The 19,936-nt window shown below is 43.5% G+C and overlaps 1 protein-coding gene and 1 pseudogene across 1 annotated transcript in view; one reads left to right on the top strand and one right to left on the bottom strand.

The window, feature by feature from the left end:
- The window catches only part of LOC141129924 (multidrug and toxin extrusion protein 2-like), an 80,113-nt gene extending 75,127 nt beyond the window's left edge, over positions 1-4,986 (bottom strand). The window contains exon 1 of the mRNA XM_073617954.1: positions 4,819-4,986. Within this exon, the coding sequence (XP_073474055.1) occupies positions 4,819-4,986 (168 nt within the window). The remainder of the gene's footprint in view (positions 1-4,818) is intronic.
- Positions 2,196-2,328, top strand: LOC141130857 (U2 spliceosomal RNA; annotated as a pseudogene).
- Positions 4,987-19,936: the final 14,950 nt, after the last annotated feature.

Below are 19,936 nucleotides of genomic sequence, written 5' to 3'. Positions count from 1 at the left end.
TGTCAAGTTTGATTCTGATTTATATGGGAGAGAGAGTTGGCAGGATGCATTCGTGAAAGTGAAAAAGAAAGTAGAATTTTAGTCTTTAAGGACTTTATCATTGGAAGGGAAGGTGTTGATTGTGAAGGCTGTTGTGATGCCGATTTTGTTATTTTTATATTATGTGTTTCCAGTTCCAGACAGAGTGATGAAACAAATTGTGAGAGTGTGTTTTTCCTTTTTTTGGTCATCTAAGAGGGGGAGAAAGTAATGAAAGGGGTAATGAATGGCGGGAAAGGTATGGTGAGTATTGAGGAATTTCTGGTGGTGAAGTATGTAAGTATGTGTGTGAGATTAAGTGAGAAAGAGAATGTTGCAGGGTGTATGGTAAAATATGCGTGTGGGAGTGTGTTACGGAAATATAAGTTGTGTGAAGTTGATTTGAGGAAACCTGTATGTTTTGTTGCGCCTTGGTTTTATGTGAGGATTGAAAGGTGTATGAGCAGGTATGGGTTGCAAGAAGTGACGCGAGATAAATGGTGTAAGAGTAAGAAGATAATGCAGATACTGAAAGAAAGGGAGGAGGTGGAAGGAATAGGTGGTTTAAGAGTAGCCGAATGTAAGAAAGTCTGGAAGAATGTGTGCTGTAAAGGAGTGGATAATAGACAGAAGGATATTGCGTGGATGGGGGTGCATGGGTGTTTGCCTACAAGGGAGTTTCAGAGGAGGAGAAGGTTTGTGGACAGTGAGATGTGTCCAAGACTGGGGTGTGGGGGGGTTGAGAGGGTGGTACATGTGTTTTGGGAATGTCGCTATGCGAAGAAAATATGGAAAAGGATGGAGAAGATGGTTGAGGGATTGACTGGTGTGAATAGTGTAACGTATGAGATGGTGTTATATGGTTTGTGTGATTTAGGGAGGAATGAGGAGAGGCTGTTATGGATTGTTGTGAATTGTATTAAAGAGTGTTTGTGGGATGTTCGGAATATTTTGATTTTTAGGCAGGAAGTGGTTAAAGTGAAAGAATGCGTGGCCATGGTCCGAGGAAAGATTTACAATTATGCATATTATGACTATAAGAAGTCAGGAGAAATGAATGCAAGAAAGTTATGGAAATTGGAGGAGTGGAAACAATGGTGTATGGAAAAGGATGGAGAAGATGGTTGAGGGATTGACTGGTGTGAATAGTGTAACGTATGAGATGGTGTTATATGGTTTGTGTGATTTAGGGAGGAATGAGGAGAGGTTGTTATGGATTGTTGTGAATTGTATTAAAGAGTGTTTGTGGGATGTTCGGAATATTTTGAATTTAGGCAGGAAGTGGTTAAACTGAAAGAATGCGTGGCCATGGTCCGAGGAAAGATTTACAATTATGCGTATTATGACTATAAGAAGTTAGGAGAAAAGAATGCAAGAAAGTTATGGAAATTGGAGGAGTGGAAACAATGGTGTATATAATGTAAATATTGGGATTATGCTATTGATGTTTATTTTTTGAATGATTAACCTTTTTATTTTTTGTTTTTCAGGATGAGTGCAGGTGGTGACAAAGGGACAGCGTGGAGAAAGTATATAGGAGTGTTTTTTGTTTGTGTAGGGATAGGGTGGAGGGATAGTATATAATAGGGATAGTTTGTTGTTGCTTTCGTTAATGAAGGATGGGAATGGGTTTTTTGTAAATAGTTCTGTTTTCTTTATCGTTGATTGTTTTGAAAATGCGCTTGATTATCTTTATTGTTGTTATATGCTTTTTGGGTTTTGGGTTTGGGGGTGGGTCTTTGGGAGGGAGGTGGGAGGGTTATGTAAATATTGTAAAAACTTTGTTTGATGTACTTCCAAAAAAATATGTTTTGCACAATGTTATGTCATTTTATTTTTTAAACATATTATTTTGGATTTGTGTTTTCTATGTATTTTACTTGTGAAATTTTAAAGAAAAGAATAAAAAAAAAAAAAGAAAAAATCAAAGGCTTGAGCACACAATACCAGTCCCCTTATTCAGAACTTACGGTACTGTGTGGTATGTGACCCGGGATGCATCCTCTAACTGAGTCTCCATGCTCTTCTAGAGGCACCGGCCTTACTGCGCAGTCCTCTCCTGAAATGTCTTCCCCTGGATTCTCCAGTTGCTTGGCTTCTTCCCGCAGGCATGACAGCAAAGTACCATATGGCAGTATCATAGCCAATGAGGTTCAACTGAGGCGTGATTATTGCTAATTGCTTCTCGGCCTTTTGGCGAAGATCAAGTGTAGTATCTATTCTTATCAGTTTCCAGGAGGTGGCGCTTGCTTCCGTCCCTGATCTATGGCGAAATAGAGATGGGATTGCGGTTGCTATGCAAAACCTGCTGGAGTGAAGGTGACCTGGAGCGGTTTGTAGCCGAAAGGGAAGCCTTCTGATGGGGATGGAGAACCACGGGGTCTGAACCAGAGGGTCGGGACCCTGGCCTTCTGGCCTGGATTGGGGCGGATCTAGCTCCAGACAGTTATTTGGGAGAGAACGCTTACTCCTGCCTTGCAAGGGGGGGAGGGAGTGGCAAGTACTTCCCGAATGTAATTAGGAGGAGTGATGGGAGCGACGGCAGAGCCTGATGGTAAAGGGCTCTTTCCGGCTTCCTGATCTCCATATCCTTCCTGTCTGTGGTGGGGTCTGCTGTGGTCTGGGCTGGGTGGTCAGGGCTTTTTCGAAAAGCCAGTGGTGAATGTGCCCCTGAAGTGGCAGTTCAGGGGTGCCGTATAGTCACGGTGTGAAAGCACTTGATTTTATGGCACCATGGTCACTTCACCACAACACATGTTTTTCGCACCTGCCTCTTGGGCCGGGCCTTTTGGCCAGGACCAGGGGAAATTTTTATGCCTGGCCGGAGGGCCGGCCATTGTATAGCACAATGGCCACTTTCACTCTCCCATCTCACTATCTTCCCCACTCTTTCTTTTACCCCTGTTTGTCACCTTTTTGTCTTTTTTTTGGTTGTCTTTGTATACACGTTTTGTCACTGTGTGGCGAGTAGGGTGTGGGTCCTCGGGCCTACTCTGAAAGTCTTGGGAGGGGGTGGACATAGGCCTTTTGGCTTGGTTCGCCCTCTCCTTTGAGGGGTCTCTCTCTTCGGGAGAGCCCCACTGTACTTGGGTTGGTCTGCTTCGGCAGTCCTTCCAGTTGTGGGGGTCCGCCTGGTTTCGGCCAGATGGACCCTTTGTCTGAGTACCTCAGTCCCTGTCTGGAGCCTAACGCCCCGGGGGATCAGGGTAAGGTCCTTCCCTAGTGGAGGACTCTGTACACCCGTTGCACGTTTTTGTGTTTCACTCTCTATGTGTGGGCACTTTTTTTTGGCACCGGGTGGAAGTTTTTGAGGTGTGTTTTGCACGCCACTGGCTTTTTAAAAAAAAAAAAAAAAAAAAAAATGACAGCAAAGTACCATCCCTGGATCGGTAGGCCCCAAGACTTTTGGGCCTACCTGCAGTAGCTACGCCTCAGGCCAGCCGGCCCGAGACTAACTTGACTGCAACGACACACCTTAGGCCAGGAGGGCCATCAAGTTGGAACTCTTTTCTGTCACGGGGTCTGTCCCTTAAGTACCCTTTCCCAGAAGGCACAGCAGGCAGATCACACCCACTGACATATTTTCTGGGCAAGTAGGCACTCAATACACCCAGCTTGTTGCGATTTCCAACCTTGGCCGAAATAATAGAGCGACATCTCCAGGCCAAGGGGAAAACCACACAACCAGCCAAGCTGAAACAGAACCAGAATTTATAATAATCGCAGTCTGAGTTAAACTACAGCCTCAGACAACTACATTTTTACTTATAGCATCTGTATTAAAAATACCAGCGCTACATAAGGATTGGGGCTCCCATATTTTTAGACCAACTGCTTGAAGCTGCAGCATCCCATTGGCTATGTAGAGTATTGTTCCTTAGTGCATTGTTTGGCATTACCAGAGTAGAGAGACCTTGTGAGTATATAACTGTGGAAAACTGAGCCATTACACTTTGACGATACCTTTTGTGGAAAAATCTAGAAAACCCCTGCAGGATTCTGAGACATAGGAGAGTCTAAAGTTCACTTATTAGCAGTGTTTGTAGCTAACCCACCTGTTCCTGCTTCCCACATCTCTCCTTTGGCCATTTATTTGATGGGTTGCCTTACTGGCCATTTAGAGGGTAGAAGATTTGGTGGTGGGAAGGAAGGCACCTCGTCCTTCTAGGAAGGCAGTATTTGCATATTAACTTTACCATATTATTTGCTTATTTGCTGTTACAGCTGACCTAAAGTATAAAAGTAAACCTGCTGGTCTATAAAGTCAAAATGCTGCTCAAAGTAGTAACTTAAAAATGTGTGCAATTCACCAAGCAGCCAGAAAATAGGCCCTTTCCTGATTACATGATAATGGGGCAGCGACCAAATGTACAGGATTTGGTATTATTATACAGTCATGCATCCATTTCTGAAGGTCAAACATCAGCAATAAATGACCAAAGGGAGCCAAGGGATGCAGAGTTTTCTAAGGCTGGATTCACACCTATGCAGTTTTAGTGCTTTTTGCATTTTGCAGATTTGCACTACAGTCCATTCAACATTGTTTCCTATGGAACACGATCTGTTGTGCAAATCTGCAAAATGCAAAAAGCACTAAAAATGCATAGGTGTGAATCCAGCCTAAATCATTCAATACTTCAATTCTTGGGGAAATTCAAGCCAAAATTGACCAGGTATCAATAAAATCGGAAACATTGGTGAAGCATCTGAAATTTTAGATGCAGTGTTTGGCTCCTGACTAGACATCATTTAGTATCACAATTTAAATGCATAACTGATTCGAGAGAAGCAATCACTTACCAGAGGTCCTGCTAATCCACATTGCTGCTTTATCTCCTCTATTGGGTTACTTGGGATGCCCAGGTGTATCTTTTGAAAAATAAAGCTACAACTATTTTGCAGCAGTTGTAGAATTTGCTGGGAAAATCCATTTCCCTGATTTCCAAAACTGTGGCTATCATGCTCCATTTGAATATAATCGCTAGAATAAATTTCCTAAAATATGCTTTGGCTTGAAAACTTCAGATGTATTAATTAACAAAGATACATTATCTATTATAGCAGTTTGCCCTACTGCTTGTCATACAAGAAGCTAAAAGCAGAATCGGACATAAATGATCTTGAAATCAGGCCAGGTAAGGAGCTTAGAGGGACAGCGATAATCCAGGGGCGGATCCAGAGCCTAGTCTCGGGAGGGGCACTGCCAGAAAATACGTTTTTTTGGGGGTAAATTTAACGGGGAAATGGCTGGTGTTAGCGCTTCAATCATCACGGCACCATGGTTGTTATGGTGTCAGGATGATTGAAGCGCATTATTACTATTATTACATGGTTATAAAAAATGAAATGGTTCAACTTACCATAGAATCAGTGGGAGCCCCGAGCGTGTCACTTGCCACTGTTATCTGCCACATGTTGGGGATTGTCACTTGACACGTCACCTGTCACTAGATGCGGATTGTCACTTGCCACGTCCCATGCCACACGTTGCGGCTTGTCACTTGCCACGTCCCATGCCACACATTGCGGATTGTCACTTGCCACACGTTGCAGATTGTCACATGCCACGTCCCATGCCACACGTTGCGGATTGTCACTTGCCACGTCCCATGCCACACGTTGCAGATTGTCACTTGCCACGTCCCATGCCACACGTTGCAGATTGTCACTTGCCACGTCCCATGCCACAGGTTGCGGATTGTCACTTGCCACGTCCCATGCCACACGTTGCGGATTGTCACTTGCCACGTCCCATGCCACACGTTGCAGATTGTCACTTGCCATGTCCCATGCCACACGTTGCAGATTGTCACTTGCCACGTCCCATGCCACACGTTGCGGATTGTCACTTGCCACGTCCCATGCCACACGTTGCAGATTGTCACTTGCCATGTCCCATGCCACAGGTTGCGGATTGTCACTTGCCACACGTTGCAGATTGTCACTTGCCACGTCCCATGCCACACGTTGCAGATTGTCACTTGCCACGTCCCATGCCACAGGTTGCGGATTGTCACTTGCCTGCTATAATTGTCTGCTGTGTCCCAGTCAGAGTCAGGCTTATTTAACTGGTGACCCCCTGTCATCAGTGCTGGGCTGGGAGGAATGGGCTGGCTGCTGCCACTGGGAGAGCGATGGGAGCAGAGCGAACACAGGGCTCATCCTGAGCGGATGTGTCAGCGCTCCATCCCGCCCCAGGGGGGGCAGCAGAGAGATGATGTAATCTCTCTGCTGCCGCGGCTGCCTGTACTTTCAACAGTGTGGGCGGAACTGCAGGGATGCAGGGCGGCGCTGGGCGGTGAGAGATGATGTTATCTCTCTGCTCCCCCACCCGCAGGCTCCCTGATTGGCCAGCAGCCGCTCACACTGTCACTGAGCCGCACACCGCTGTTTACGTAGCCGCCCGTGCTCTCAGCTGTGGAGCCGCCCGCCGGCTCCCTGATTGGCCAGCACTGCAGCCGCTCACAAACTAACTGTCACTGAGCCGCACACAGCTGTTCACTTAACGGAGCCGCCCGTGCTCTCAGCTGTGGAGCCGCCCGCCGGCTCTCTCACCCACAGCGATGCCTGCCCTGCCCACCCACTCACCCACAATCTCGGAGGGGGCAATTGCCCTGTTGCCCCCCCCTGGATCCGCCCCTGCGGTAATCAGAGTATACAGATAAACAGTCATCATTCATACACGGAAGGAGGAAATGTAATTATTTTTGTAACTGTGCACCACTAGATCAGTTATAGTAGAATTTCTCCTAAATAGGGATGGGCCGAACGAGCCCCTGTTTGGTTCGCACCAAAACTATATGGCGTTAAACTAGTAGTAATGCACACAGAACTATATGGCATTAAGCTTGCAGTAATGTACACAGAAGTAAATGGCATTAAACTGTCAGTAACGCACACAGAAGTAAATGGCGTTAGACTGGCAGTAACGCACACAAAACTACAGTATATGGCGTTAAACTGTCAGTAACGCACATAGAACTATATGGCGTTAAACTAGCAGTAACGCACACAAAACTATATGGCATTAAACTGTCAGTAACGCACACAGCAGTAAATGGTGTTAAACTGGCAGTAACGCAATCAAATAGACGGTGTTCAACCGTCACTATGGATAGCTTAGGACTTTGTCGCAGTAAGTGGGCTTAAGCACCATATAGCAATATGGTGTGACCAAATCCCCATATTTTTTGATAATTTTTTTTTAAATGTCTAGGTGCTTTAAATAGCCTTGCAGGAGGTAAAAGTCTTTTCAGCATGTGTGCGCTGTAATATTTTGTTCTGTTGTATGGTCTTATGGCTGCACCATATTTAATGCATCGTTTAGGGTCTGCCCCCCAAATATCTTGTTTGTCTATTGTATGGATTCTGACCAAATCCTTTTGGGCAGGAGCACCCCACTCCCTCATCAGCGCCTCTCATTAGTGTCCACCTGTGTCATAGGTGGAGACCTCCAGTTCTCCCATATAGAGGAGTGTATGGCTCCCATGGTTCAGAGAAGCAGGATCTCCCAGTCTATAGATAGAGTAGGACTCACAAACCATGGGGTACTTTGTCGCAGTAAGTGGGCTTAAGCACCATATAGCAATATGGTGTGACCAAATCCCCATATTTTTTGATAATGTTTTTTTGAAAATGTCTGGGTGCTTTAAATAGCCTTGCAGGAGGTAAATGTCTTTTTAGCATGTGTGCGCTGTAATATTTTGTTCAACCGTCACTACAAGGACGCTATCTGAACTGTCCCTACTCTAGCTATACACTAATGTAAAGATTATTGACACAGTCTCACTACACTACACTGAAACTATCTGAGCTGTCCCTACTCTAGCTGCACACTATGCAAAGCTGAATGATGGTCTTCCTCACTACACTCACACCATCCCTAGAATGACACTAAACTAATATTCTACACTGACAATTGAAGCAAAATAGCACAGTATAGCACACTAACTAACTGATAGCACTAAACAGAGCCCTGTTCTATCTCTCTCCACGCTGAAATTGCACTGAAAATGGCTGCCATTGAAAGAATACTGTTATACTGTGGGGCAGTAATGAGCTATGATTTGATAAAGTTTATGATGACAGTGTCCAATCATGATTCTGCCAGTGCTCTGTGCCCTGATTGGCTGAAGGTTTTACTGCTTCAGCCAATCAGGGCTTGCAATGCACTGTTTAGCGCCGCAATGCATTGTGGTTGGTTCGGGGGCCAAACAAACGGTTGAACGACCTGTTTGTTCAGATGTTCGCCAAACGTCTGAACAGCGAAAGTTGTTCACCAAACGAACTTACGCTTGGGCCGAACCGTTCGTCCATCCCTACTCCTAAATACCACTTTTAGATTTTTGGGAATATTTGAGCAACACACTTTTTAGTACCAGTGTCCCAAGCTTTTTTATAATACCTCCTAACACCTTATCATTAGGGGATATCATACAAGAGGGGGTATCATTCATCTCCCTTTTATTTTGTGTAGATATAATAACTAGTGACCATCTACAGTACATCTTAACACACTATCTCTACCACATGCATAATGTAATTATTTCCCTAAAATTACCTATTTAGTGCTAATGCCTGTCTCTCTTATATTCCTTCACTCAAACTATTATGGTGGTAGCTAAGAAACTGATTTTTGGTATCCTTGATCCATTCTTTACAATGTCAGCTTTGGAATGATACTAACCGTTACAGTCAGTTGGTTTTATTAAGGTTTCTGTAATGATTATCTTATCTTACACGTTAATTTTTAAATCCAAGAAGGCTATGCTTTCAAATCTAATACTGTAGTAAATTCCAGGTTAAGAGGTTTGTAGTTAAAGCGGGTGAAAAAATTTTAAGTCAGCAGCTACAAATACTGTAGCTGCTGACTTTTAACACTTGCTTACTGGGCACCTAAGCTCTCTTCCTGCCCAGACCAATTTTCAGCTTTTAGCGCTGTCACTCTTTGAATGACAATTGTGCGGTCATACAACACTGTACCCACATGCAATTTTTATCATTTTTTCCCCCACAAATAGAGCTTTCTTTTGGTGGTATTTGATCACCTCTGGGTTTTAAAAAAAAAAAATACAAAACCGTTTTATATTTTGTTAATAAATTTTGCAAACAGGTAGTTTTTCTCCTTCAGTGATGTACGCTGATGAGGCTACACTGATGGGCACTGATAGGCTGCACTGATGGGCACTGATAAGGTGGCGCTGATGGACAATGATAAGGCGGCACTGATGGGCACTAATAGGCGGCACTGATGAGGTGGCATTGGTGGGCACTGATAGGTGGCTCTGGTGCGCACTGAGAGGTGGCACTGATGGGTGGCACTGAAGGGCATTGATAGGTAGCACTGAAGGGCACTAATAGGTGGCACTGATAGGTAGCACTGATGGAACTCCGCTTTAAGTGAGTTTTTTCAACTTTTCCTATGTCGCATCTGTTTGTAAAAACAAAGTTAATGTAGACTATTATCAGCTTGTACTACTGCAGTTCTGTAAACAGACTTTTTTACAGCAAAAGAGACAGAAGGAAACATTTGGAAGAAGCCTAAAACCTCCTCATGCTGGCTATATAAAAAATCCAGGTAGATATAAAATATTGAGCATGAATCTATATAAAGATTCATGCTCAATATTCTATATCTACCTGAATTTTTTTGTTTTAGTTTTGCTCTTCATAACTAAATAAAAAATATAGGAAACCACTATATGTTCCCCCTTTTGCCACCCCTGGGAATTAGCAATAAAGATGAAGAAACACATTGGATTGTGTGCAACAATAATGAACGGAGTTCCCTATGAGTTAAAGAGTGTAGGACAGACTTAAATGGTGACCGTAGTATTTGAGAAGGAACAGGGTTCAGGGGGCAGGAGGTTAGGTGGGTGTTAGAAAAAAGTTTAGTGACTTCCTCTATAGTAGCTGGGTTAAAAGAGTGAAGTATTGATTGTGCAGGAGGACAAGGAGTGTAAAGTGAGGGAGATATCTGTAGAGTGGAGATCTCGAGATGACTTGTCTCAATCTTATTTTTGAAGTGATTAGCAATCTCCTGGGCAGTGAGTAAGTTAGTGGGTGGAGGTAATGGAGGAAGAAGTAGAGTAGTAAAGGTAGAAAAGAGTTGATGGGGACTGTGTGAGAAGGTATTAATGAGAGTGATAAAGTAGGTCTGTTTGGCAATGTGGAGGCAGGAATGGTATTTTTGGAGGGCAGATTTATATTGGCTGAAATCTTACTGTGACTTAGTCTTATGCCACAGACGCTCAAGAGCGCGGTTACGTTTTTTGAGGCATTTGGTGTTGTCTTTCTGCCAGGGTTGTAGCAGTCGGGGCCTGATTCTGTGTGTAGTGAGGGGGGCGAAGGTATCCAGGGTGGATGACAGTGAACTGTTGTAGAAAGAAGTGGCCAAGTTGGGGCAAGACAAGAATGAGATTTTGTCATAGAGACAATCTGTAGCAGAAAAAAGAAGAGGAGGTTTAAGATGGCGAAGGTTTCTACGGGTAATAGTTTGATAGTTGGAAGGTAAGGAGGAGGCAGACAAGGAGAGAGTGGAACTAATAAGGTGGTGATCAGAGAGAGGAAATGGAATATTGGAGAGGTTGTGCGGAGTGCATAGGTAGGAGAATATGAGGTCAAGGCAGTTGCCAACAGAGTGAGTAGAAGCGTGTGCCCATTGTTTTAGGACAAAAGAGGAGGTTAGGCTCAGCAGCTTAGAAGTAGTGGGAGTGTTAAAATTAACAGGGATGTTGAAGTCACCAAGAATGATTGTTGGAATTTCAGAAGAGAGAATGTAGGGTAGCCAGGCAGAGAAGTAGTCAAGGAAGTTTGATACCAGTCCAGGGGGCCGATAGATCACAGCGATTCTCAATGAAACTGCAGAAAATAGACGAATACAGTGAGCTTCAAATGAGGAGAGGAACAGAGAGGGGGTAGATGAAGAACCTGAAACGTGCTTTGAGAGGATAGGAGCATTCCAACACCACCTCCTTTCCGTCCACTAGGCCTGGGAGAGTGAGTCCACAGGAGGCCACCATAGGAGAGAGCAGCAGGAGAAGGAAGGTCAGATTCTTGAATCCAGGTCTCAGAAATTACAAGTAGGTTCAGGGAGTTTGTGATAAATAGGTCATGGACAGTGGTGAGTTTGTTACAAACATAGCGGGCATTCCAAAGGGCACAGGAGAAGGGGAATAGAAATGAGATTGTGTGGATTGCAGCTGATATCAGAGGATGGGGATGCTGGGTATGTTGGCCGAAGGTAAATGATGGCGGTCCAGGATTTGGGGAAATATCTCCAGAAGTTAGGAGAAGCAGAAGGGTGAGAGAGGTTATATGGGAGTGTGACTTATGTGGGGGGGACATGTGTCCTGCAGGTTTTATTGGTATATAGGTTCAGAATTAGCAGGAGCTGATATGTGCAGTAATAAGGTGAAGACAGAAGTGAAGGTGATATATATACTGTGAGGTGGAGAAGATGGGTGAAGGAGAGAGAATTCAAGGAGAGAGGATGCAAATGTGAGAAGGAAAAGTAGGGGGTGCATACAGATTGAGAGGAAGCCTGGATGAGAGATGAAAAAGTTTGATGGAGAATCAGGTCACCTGTAGTCTGTTTAGTGTTCTGCAGAAGTCTGTTGTGGATTTTCGCTTTGTGCATTCGCTGAAGTGCTGAACCGAAGTGTTATACTTAATCCAATATGAATACTTTATCCAAGATGATAGTTGCCAATGCAATCCCTGCTTGTGCAAACCCCAGTCAGGCGAGAAGTTACGAATAAAGTTCCGATAATGGTAAAGCCAAGAAATCACTGCAGAGGACGTAAACCCATGGGCTGGGGCCACCGTAGGACTGCTGAAAGTTTCTCTGTAACATCGAAAAAACAGCAGTGGAAATGACATAATGATATAACCCAGGAACCCAGGAATTCGCACTTCTCAAATTTACAATAGAGATTGTTCTCTCTTAGTTTCTGAAGCACACGACAGACATCTGTGTGGTGACTCTCCAGGGACCTGGAAAATATGAGGACATCATCGAGATAAACCACCACACATAACTGCAAAATATCTTGGAGCACATCGTAAATAAATTCCTGGAAAACTGCCAGGGCGTTACAAAGGCCAAAAGGCATTACAAGGTACTCATAATGGCCTGTTCTGGTATTAAACGCAGTTTTCCACTCGTCGCCCTCCTTAATCCTCACGAGATTGTATGCCCCTCTCAAATCAAGCTTTGTGAAAACTGTTGCTCCCTTTAAGCGGTCAAATAACTCCGTAATCAGCAGAATGGGATAGGCATTCTTAGTCGTGAAACGACTGAGACCCCTATAATCAATACAAGGTCTTAGTTCAATGAGGATGGCAAACATGATCAACCTCTCCAGCTCAGTGGGTATATCTCGGGCTGCTATATGGAATTCAATGGCGTAATCGGTTTGATGGACATGAGGCACTTGACAGCAGAAGCGGAGCATGCGGGAACATCAAATACCCTTTTAAAAGAAGTCACAAACTCAGGGTAACTCAAGACAACAGATTTTGCGTCTCCCATAGAGGGTTTGCCCAGGCCAAGGCTCTCTAAGAATGCAAAGATATCATGAACCCTACTTTGCTTCTGTCCATGGGAAATGCCTGGGGCAGCATCTCAAAGTATATCTCAACCTGGTTGAGAAACCCTCTGCATTGGACTGGATCACCCCCAAATTGCTGGGGAAGCGAAGCGGAACCAGACATACCTCTTATAGAGGTAATACTCGAGGCGGGTGCCTGCACAGAGACTGGAGCAGCAGCGGGGACGGCCTGCAACACAGGTTGTACCGGAGCAGCCACAGTGGGAGATTCCAGGTGAGCCGTGCCAAGGCAAACTGATCCATGCAGTAATCCTGCTGATCCAATCTGTAAAAAATAATACCAACAAGTGGATTGACTGCATCTTCTGAATTCATGGCCTTTGCATACTGTCAGAAAACATGAATCAGACTGAGACAGAAGTACAGTTAAATCACACTTGTTTAATAATAATAAAAAAGGTAAACCAAGTAAACGTAGTCAAAACTATGCAAACCCTATTGCGAAACGCGTAGAGGCTGCTGGGGACTTTCCTATCGCGTCCGATCATACGGGTGTGAGGCTTGGAACGCACACCGCTGTGAGGAGACACTAGGACAGATTGAGACTCCGCTCTCCACATACACTGCTGTATTAGCTTGGTGCCGGCTTAGGGGCACCTAAACATGTGAGTTTGACTATGTTTTTAATTTTTTTTTAAATAAATGAGAGTTACATACTACACCATGATGGCTATCCACATGTTTTTGTGAACACTATATAGAGCAAGAGACACTATTGTACTGCTTGAACAGGCTGCGATTGGACCCATCATAAACAAAGTGGTTATCAAATGAACCAAAGACGCATATTCTTACTGTATCTGATGAGTGGCCATTGCAACAGGTGGTGGTGAAATCACAATAAGTGGTGAATTTGGAGCACTTTATATTGAAGAAAAGCGTTATTACTGCACAGGAGTGATCACTCACTGAGGACATCTAGTGTACTGTGGTGCACATGTTGGGGACATTTTTCAAAAACATTTTTTTGCAAATTTTCTTGCACTGTGCAGCACATATATACATTGATATGGGAATTCTATGAATGAAGTAATATTGGCACATTGTATGATTTTAGTTTTTAGTTTATTTCTCACATATATATATATATATATATATATATATATATATATATATGTATATATTTATATTTTGTTAGCACTAGCACTTTATACAGTGATTGGTAACACTATAAGATATTTCACCTAGATACATTTTGATCAGAAATAATATAGGGAAAGATAAGTTTTTTTATATACACCCGCCAAAATAGAGAAAAATATCAATATACCAATATAGATGGCAGAGAAAAACACGTCATTATAGGATCAATATAGAAATATTTTTTACTTGGCAGAATTTGCACACTTTGTGGTGGTTATTATACACAAAAGTTAGCGCAATCCACTTTTTGTACTATAATTGCATTCCACTATTTCTTGGGTGGACCCACATGATTGCAGCAAGCAAACTAGATTGATGGGTTATTAAAACTGAATTTTGCACCGGTAACACATATTGTTGGACAAGTAGTCAAAACATAGCCAGAGTTTAGGAACCGGAACAGATAGTCAGACAAGCCAAAACGTCAGAGAGCCAGAGAGGGGCGTAGTAGAACAGCAAGCAGGATCAGGAGTCAGAAGGCATGTCAGCCAAGCAAGTCTTTAACAGGAACACAGGAGAGCGTCTCTAGAGATGTGACCAAGACAAAGGCAGAGATCATATGGACTGGATGGCAGGGTTTGCTGAATGCTGAGACCAGGGGAGGTGAAGTCAGCAGAGAATAATGATGAATAAGCTAGCCACCAATTATGCTTTTTTTTTTTTTAAATGGTGGCACAGGTTTTACATTTGTGGGGGAAGAGGAGGTCAGACCACAGATTATGCAGAAACCATAGAAGAAATAGGCAAGTCCCTATTAAAATGTATTATTTTTAAAATTATGATTGTATTGGTGTTGTCAGTTTTTTTTTTTTTTTAAAGGGGGGGGGGGGGTCCTTATTAAGCAACTGTTTTGTAAAATAAATAAAGAGCAGGTTGTAAAAGACTGTTACCACTACTTACCATCGTTGTTGCCAGTGACTCCAATGTTCGTTCTTTTGCAGAACTATGGCTGTCAATGGTATTTTCAGCATCTGACAATTCCAAGTGTGCAGGACACCTGTGTCCCTTGTTGTGTGCTGTAGTTCCACCTGCCAGTTATTGTGTCATGAGTGTGTCCCTGAAGCATTGAAAATACACAGTGGCTAGGAGGTGGGGCCACAGCAAGCAGCAGGGTAAGTAGGATGCATCTGACATACCTGAAAGTGAATGGTGATGTTGAAGATGCCTAGTGGCTGCTGTAGATTGGAGTTCGACCTGTTTCACATGAGCTTTGACTTGTAATAAGCCCCATACACACTATCAGATTTTCTGCTGATTTTTGTCTTCAGATTTACCAAAACCATGTAGTGCAAGGGCCTGCCTGATTGCATACAAATTGAAACTCCTAAGGTTTGACCTCATATTATATGGTTTTGGTAAATCTGAAGGAAAAAATCAGCAGAAAATCTGATAGTGTGTATGGGGCTTAAGAGTAGTGTGAACAGCAAGCTTTTATTCAATTTTTAGCAAGCTTTTGCAAGACTTTCAGCAAGCTGTGAGCAGCTTTCTCTAAGCCTTTGGAGCACCCTCCGGCAGTTGTTTGGAAAGGTTATACAAAGGTCTTAATGGGAGTGTTGATTGTCACTTTAAATAAGCTGCTAGCAGTCTTTCAACAGGCTTCAAGTAGTACAGAAGCTTGCTAGCAGCTTGTTTAAAGTGGCAATCAGCACTCCCATTAAGATCTGTGTCTAAAATGTGCAAACTGGAGCTAAATGGTACTTTAGACTGGGTACAGAATGATGCAAATTGGATGTGGGTTTCACCACATCCAATTCGCATGACAGGAGACTGTGACCGGCTCTCAATGGAGTCAGTTCACACATCTCCGGGGTGGCCGCGGTCCCCATTAGAAAGGGGATCCCCTGCTGGGACCTGTTTGAACCCAGCCTTAAAAGCTTCAACAAAGCTTGCTGAAAGCTCTGTAAATGCTTTGTAAAATCATTCTGCTAACAATACTTTTATGATGTGACAAATGTGAAAACTCAAAACAATGCGCCCTTCTCAAGTTCTCACCACTGCGCCCAAATGCCAGGCAAAGGGGTGTTAGCCCCCTACAAAAAAATGTAAGCAAACGTCCTAATGAAAATTAATCCAAAGCTGCCACTTTAAAAGTATAAACTGAGCAGATCTTTCTATTGTTTCTAAGAGCCCATAAACGGCCCCTGCGAATCAATAAAAGTGGCGCTAAATGACAGTGTTTATACTATCTAGTATTCAGAAGGTTCTGTAAACTAAAGTGATCTAGTGCTGTAGCAAACAATATATATATATATATATATATATAAACCATAAATGAAAAATCTCATCAATGTACAAGTGAAAATCGTGACAGTGCCAATAAAGGTGTACCATACACAGAGCAATTTATATCGCAAATTGTATCAAAAGTGAGATTTAGGTATTTTAGTCCATAAAGAGTCCATAGACAGAACACCGTGAAGAAAATGTGCAGTATCTGGAAACAGTCCACCAATTCACTCAGTGTCAGTGATTCCTCTCCCCTTGAATTCAACACTCACCAGCTCAATATGCCTCACACTCTCGTGTTTTGGCAATAAGGCATGGGCATATAGTTGATCAAATGAAGGAAATCATTGAATAAGGAATCTGGATCTTTACCTTCATTTGATCAACTATATGCCCATGCCTTATTGCCAAAACACGAGAGTGTGAGGCATATTGAGCTGGTGAGTGTTGAATTCAAGGGGAGAGGAATCACTGACACTGAGTGAATTGGTGGACTGTTTCCAGATACTGCACATTTTCTTCACGGTGTTCTGTCTATGGACTCTTTATGGACTAAAATACCTAAATCTCACTTTTGATACAATTTGCGATATAAATTGCTCTGTGTATGGTACACCTTTATTGGCACTGTCACGATTTTCACTTGTACATTGATGAGATTTTTCATTTATGGTTTATATATATATATATATATATATATTGTTTGCTACAGCTCTAGATCACTTTAGTTTACAGAACCTTCTGAATACTAGATAGTATAAACACTGTCATTTAGCGCCACTTTTATTGATTCGCAGGGGCCGTTTATGGGCTCTTAGAAACAATACTTTTATACTAGCTGAAGGCTATGTGAAAACAGCCTTACACTGTGGGCCGGACTTGTTATACTCTGGGCAAATAAAACGTTTTCCAATGCAGTGGGGCTTGTTTTTGTCTAAGGGACAGCAGAAGGGAGATATACTTACCTGATCCTCCCGGCACAAGACCAGCCCAGCATTACTGTTCTCCAGGGGTGGACTGTTCCTGACCTCATCAGGCCCAGCTCAGGCTCCATAGACCAAGAGCGGTCCACCGCTGGACAGTGGGGGAGCTCTGTTTTCCAGTGGAATGGAGGACTATAAGCTTTCTCCTCACCCCTAGATAAAATGAGCGGTTGACCCTTGCAGTGCAGACACAGCATAACTGTATGGTAAAACTTTTTTTTTGCCTGCAGTTGGTTTTTACGTAATAACCTAATGGTAATTGGTGCTCTCACTCCTGGGATGCAGTCGGCATATACACTATCCCAAGTGTTACAATCAAAAGATCAAAATAAAAGTCAGTGCTTTGTTTGGGTGAAGATGGTCATACCATTGAAACACAGTGGGAAGCAGGAGATCATAAGCATTATCAGTCCAGTTGCCTAAAATTACCACCAAAGGGAGCCGGCCCCTGATGAGAATACCTTGGAGACACTGCATATTCTTTCTTTTAAAACTACATGTGAGTAGTATTTTAATCATCTTTTTTTTTTTTTTTTTTTTTTTTTTTTTTTAGAGTGACTTTCCTGCTACATTCCTGGAGGATATGGGTTCAGGCAGTTGAGCCGCAGCACAGCAGTGGATGTTACCTGGAGAAGCAAGGAGGAGAAAGTCAGGTTACACTGCCTGTATGGATAGAGACACATCACCAATTCATCTGCATTCTGATATATATATATATATATATATATATATATATATATATATATATATATATATATATATATATATATGCACAGTATATCTATATCAGAAGGAAGAAGAGTTACATTCCTGGGATTTTTTGCATCCAGACTGTGAGGCATTGTTACATGCTTATTCCAATTTTTTAACTGATACATGTTTATAGGAAGAATCATCTAGTTTTTTGCTATACTTTTTAAATATTGTGATAGCATATATTTAGCACCCTCCTAGTTTGTAAGTTGTTAGGCAAATTTAATTGGCTTCTCTGTAGGCAGAGGAGCAGGGGTTAATTGTGTTAAGGAGACTGGGCATTGCTTCACAGTCTGTGGTTTTGTTACCTCCCTGTCAGGTCACCTGAGTCCAGGTGACAGATGCACTCCGTTGGGGTCAGGAGTGCACCGCTAAGATAGTGGACCCTAAGGCTGACTGCTGTGGATGGAACTCAGGGTGGTTCAGGAAGGCAGGTCCCCTGGAGCACCAACACAGATCCTACAGGGAGTTGGAGCATAGATTCTCCAGGGCGCGCAGTCTAAGAGCCAGAAGATGTTCACCAGAGCCTCTAGTGGTGAGGATGGACTGGGCTACAACTGGCTCCAGGTTGCGGCCCCCAGGGTCTTCCAGCTCACGCTCACGATAGGCAACAGGAGGATGGAAAGGAAACAGCAGCCCAGGACAGCAAGGGATAGTAAGGAGGTAGCAAAATGTCAGGGCGACTAGCAGACAAGGATAACAGAGAACACGCCAAAGGTCAGGGTCACAGGCAAACAGGAATAGTCAAGAACAAGCCAAAGGTCAGGGTCACAAGCAGACAGGGATAGTTGGGAGCACGCCACGATTGGTAACAGAGACAAACGTAGCGGCACTAGGAAGCCAAACACACAATATTTCACGGCAAGGCAGGCTTGGAGAATACGGTGTTAAATAGTGGTTCCTGTTGAGGCTAGGGTGGAGCCACACTGAGGGAAGATTACTTAAGCATGCAGGTGTGAGAGCACAAGCCTCAAGGCTGACACACAGACCAGGTAAGAGACAGACAGGTTATGAAAGTATTACTGCAAGGTCAAGACACTCCCCCTGTCTTCTAGAACTCTCTGGATGTTTCCAAAACATAGTGGGCGGAGAGGAGGGGCGTGACAGAGACTGCACCCTGAATATTCATGGCGCTTTGACCAATCCCTAGGAAGGCAAGTGTAGAATTTGGGAAAGCAACCCATAAATATTCGGAAGCCTGGAAGCAGAGTCCAGGGTTTAGTCGTCTGGAGGTGAGCCCTACGCTGGGGCTTCTGCCCCCTGTGGCAAAAAGGAGGAGAAGAGCGAGGAGGAGGACGAGAGCGCCAGGAAATCACCCAGATTAAAGGCACGTACACATGATACGAAAATTGGAAGTAAAATTTCGTCCGACGAACGATCTGTCGCTTTTCAGGTCTTTAGTATGGTGCTTTCAACAGCCAATTCCGATTTTTCGTCCGACAAAAGCTGGATGTGCAGGCTATAAAATTTTTGTCGGATGTGAACACAACAAATGATTTTTCCATTTCATTAGTACAGCTTTTGTCTGAAAAAAATCGTAAGAGCAAGACTACGCATGCTCAGAAACGAAAGAATACACACAAAACTATTCAATACACGAGGTCACTTCTGAAGTTGTATTCTGTCTTACGAGAATTTTCGTATGGTGGTTAACCTCTTCACTTTCAAAATGAGACTAGCATGCTACAAAAAACAGACGAACAGTTGTCTGAAAATCTGATCGTGTGTAAGAGGCTTTAGTCTTAGCTAGGCTTAGCTGCCGACTCCTAGCCAAGCTAGAAGCAGCCTGTCCAGCAGAAAGGCCTAGACAGCAGCCCTCTGGATCTTGGGAGCTTCTTAAAGGGACTGAGTACAAACTAGCTATCACCCCTAAGGGAAGGAGACGATAGTGAAGTTCAATACCTCATGTGTCTAGGACCGAGTGCAGCCAGGAGCACGCTTACTCTCCAACCTTGGGACTAGAGCAGCCAGGTGCCGTGCAATACAGCCAGGTGCTGTCTTTAGCAGCATTGTTTGGAACTTTTATTCCTTGTTGCTGCTGCACTATACTGCCACTGTTGTGCAGCACAGTTTGCAGTTTGGCTTACAGCAGCCAGAGACTTAGCAGCTCCTCAACCATTTGTTTAGAGTTTACAGTTTTTCTTCAGTTCTGGGTATCCCATGCACCCCCAATCCCCATCCAAGTTAACTGTGCTTAAATGA

The sequence above is a fragment of the Aquarana catesbeiana genome, linkage group LG02 (assembly GCF_042186555.1).
Source record: "Aquarana catesbeiana isolate 2022-GZ linkage group LG02, ASM4218655v1, whole genome shotgun sequence".
Taxonomy (NCBI): domain Eukaryota; kingdom Metazoa; phylum Chordata; class Amphibia; order Anura; family Ranidae; genus Aquarana; species Aquarana catesbeiana.
The sequence above is the reverse complement of the archived record's forward strand: the minus strand, read 5'-3'. Positions and strand labels throughout refer to the sequence as shown.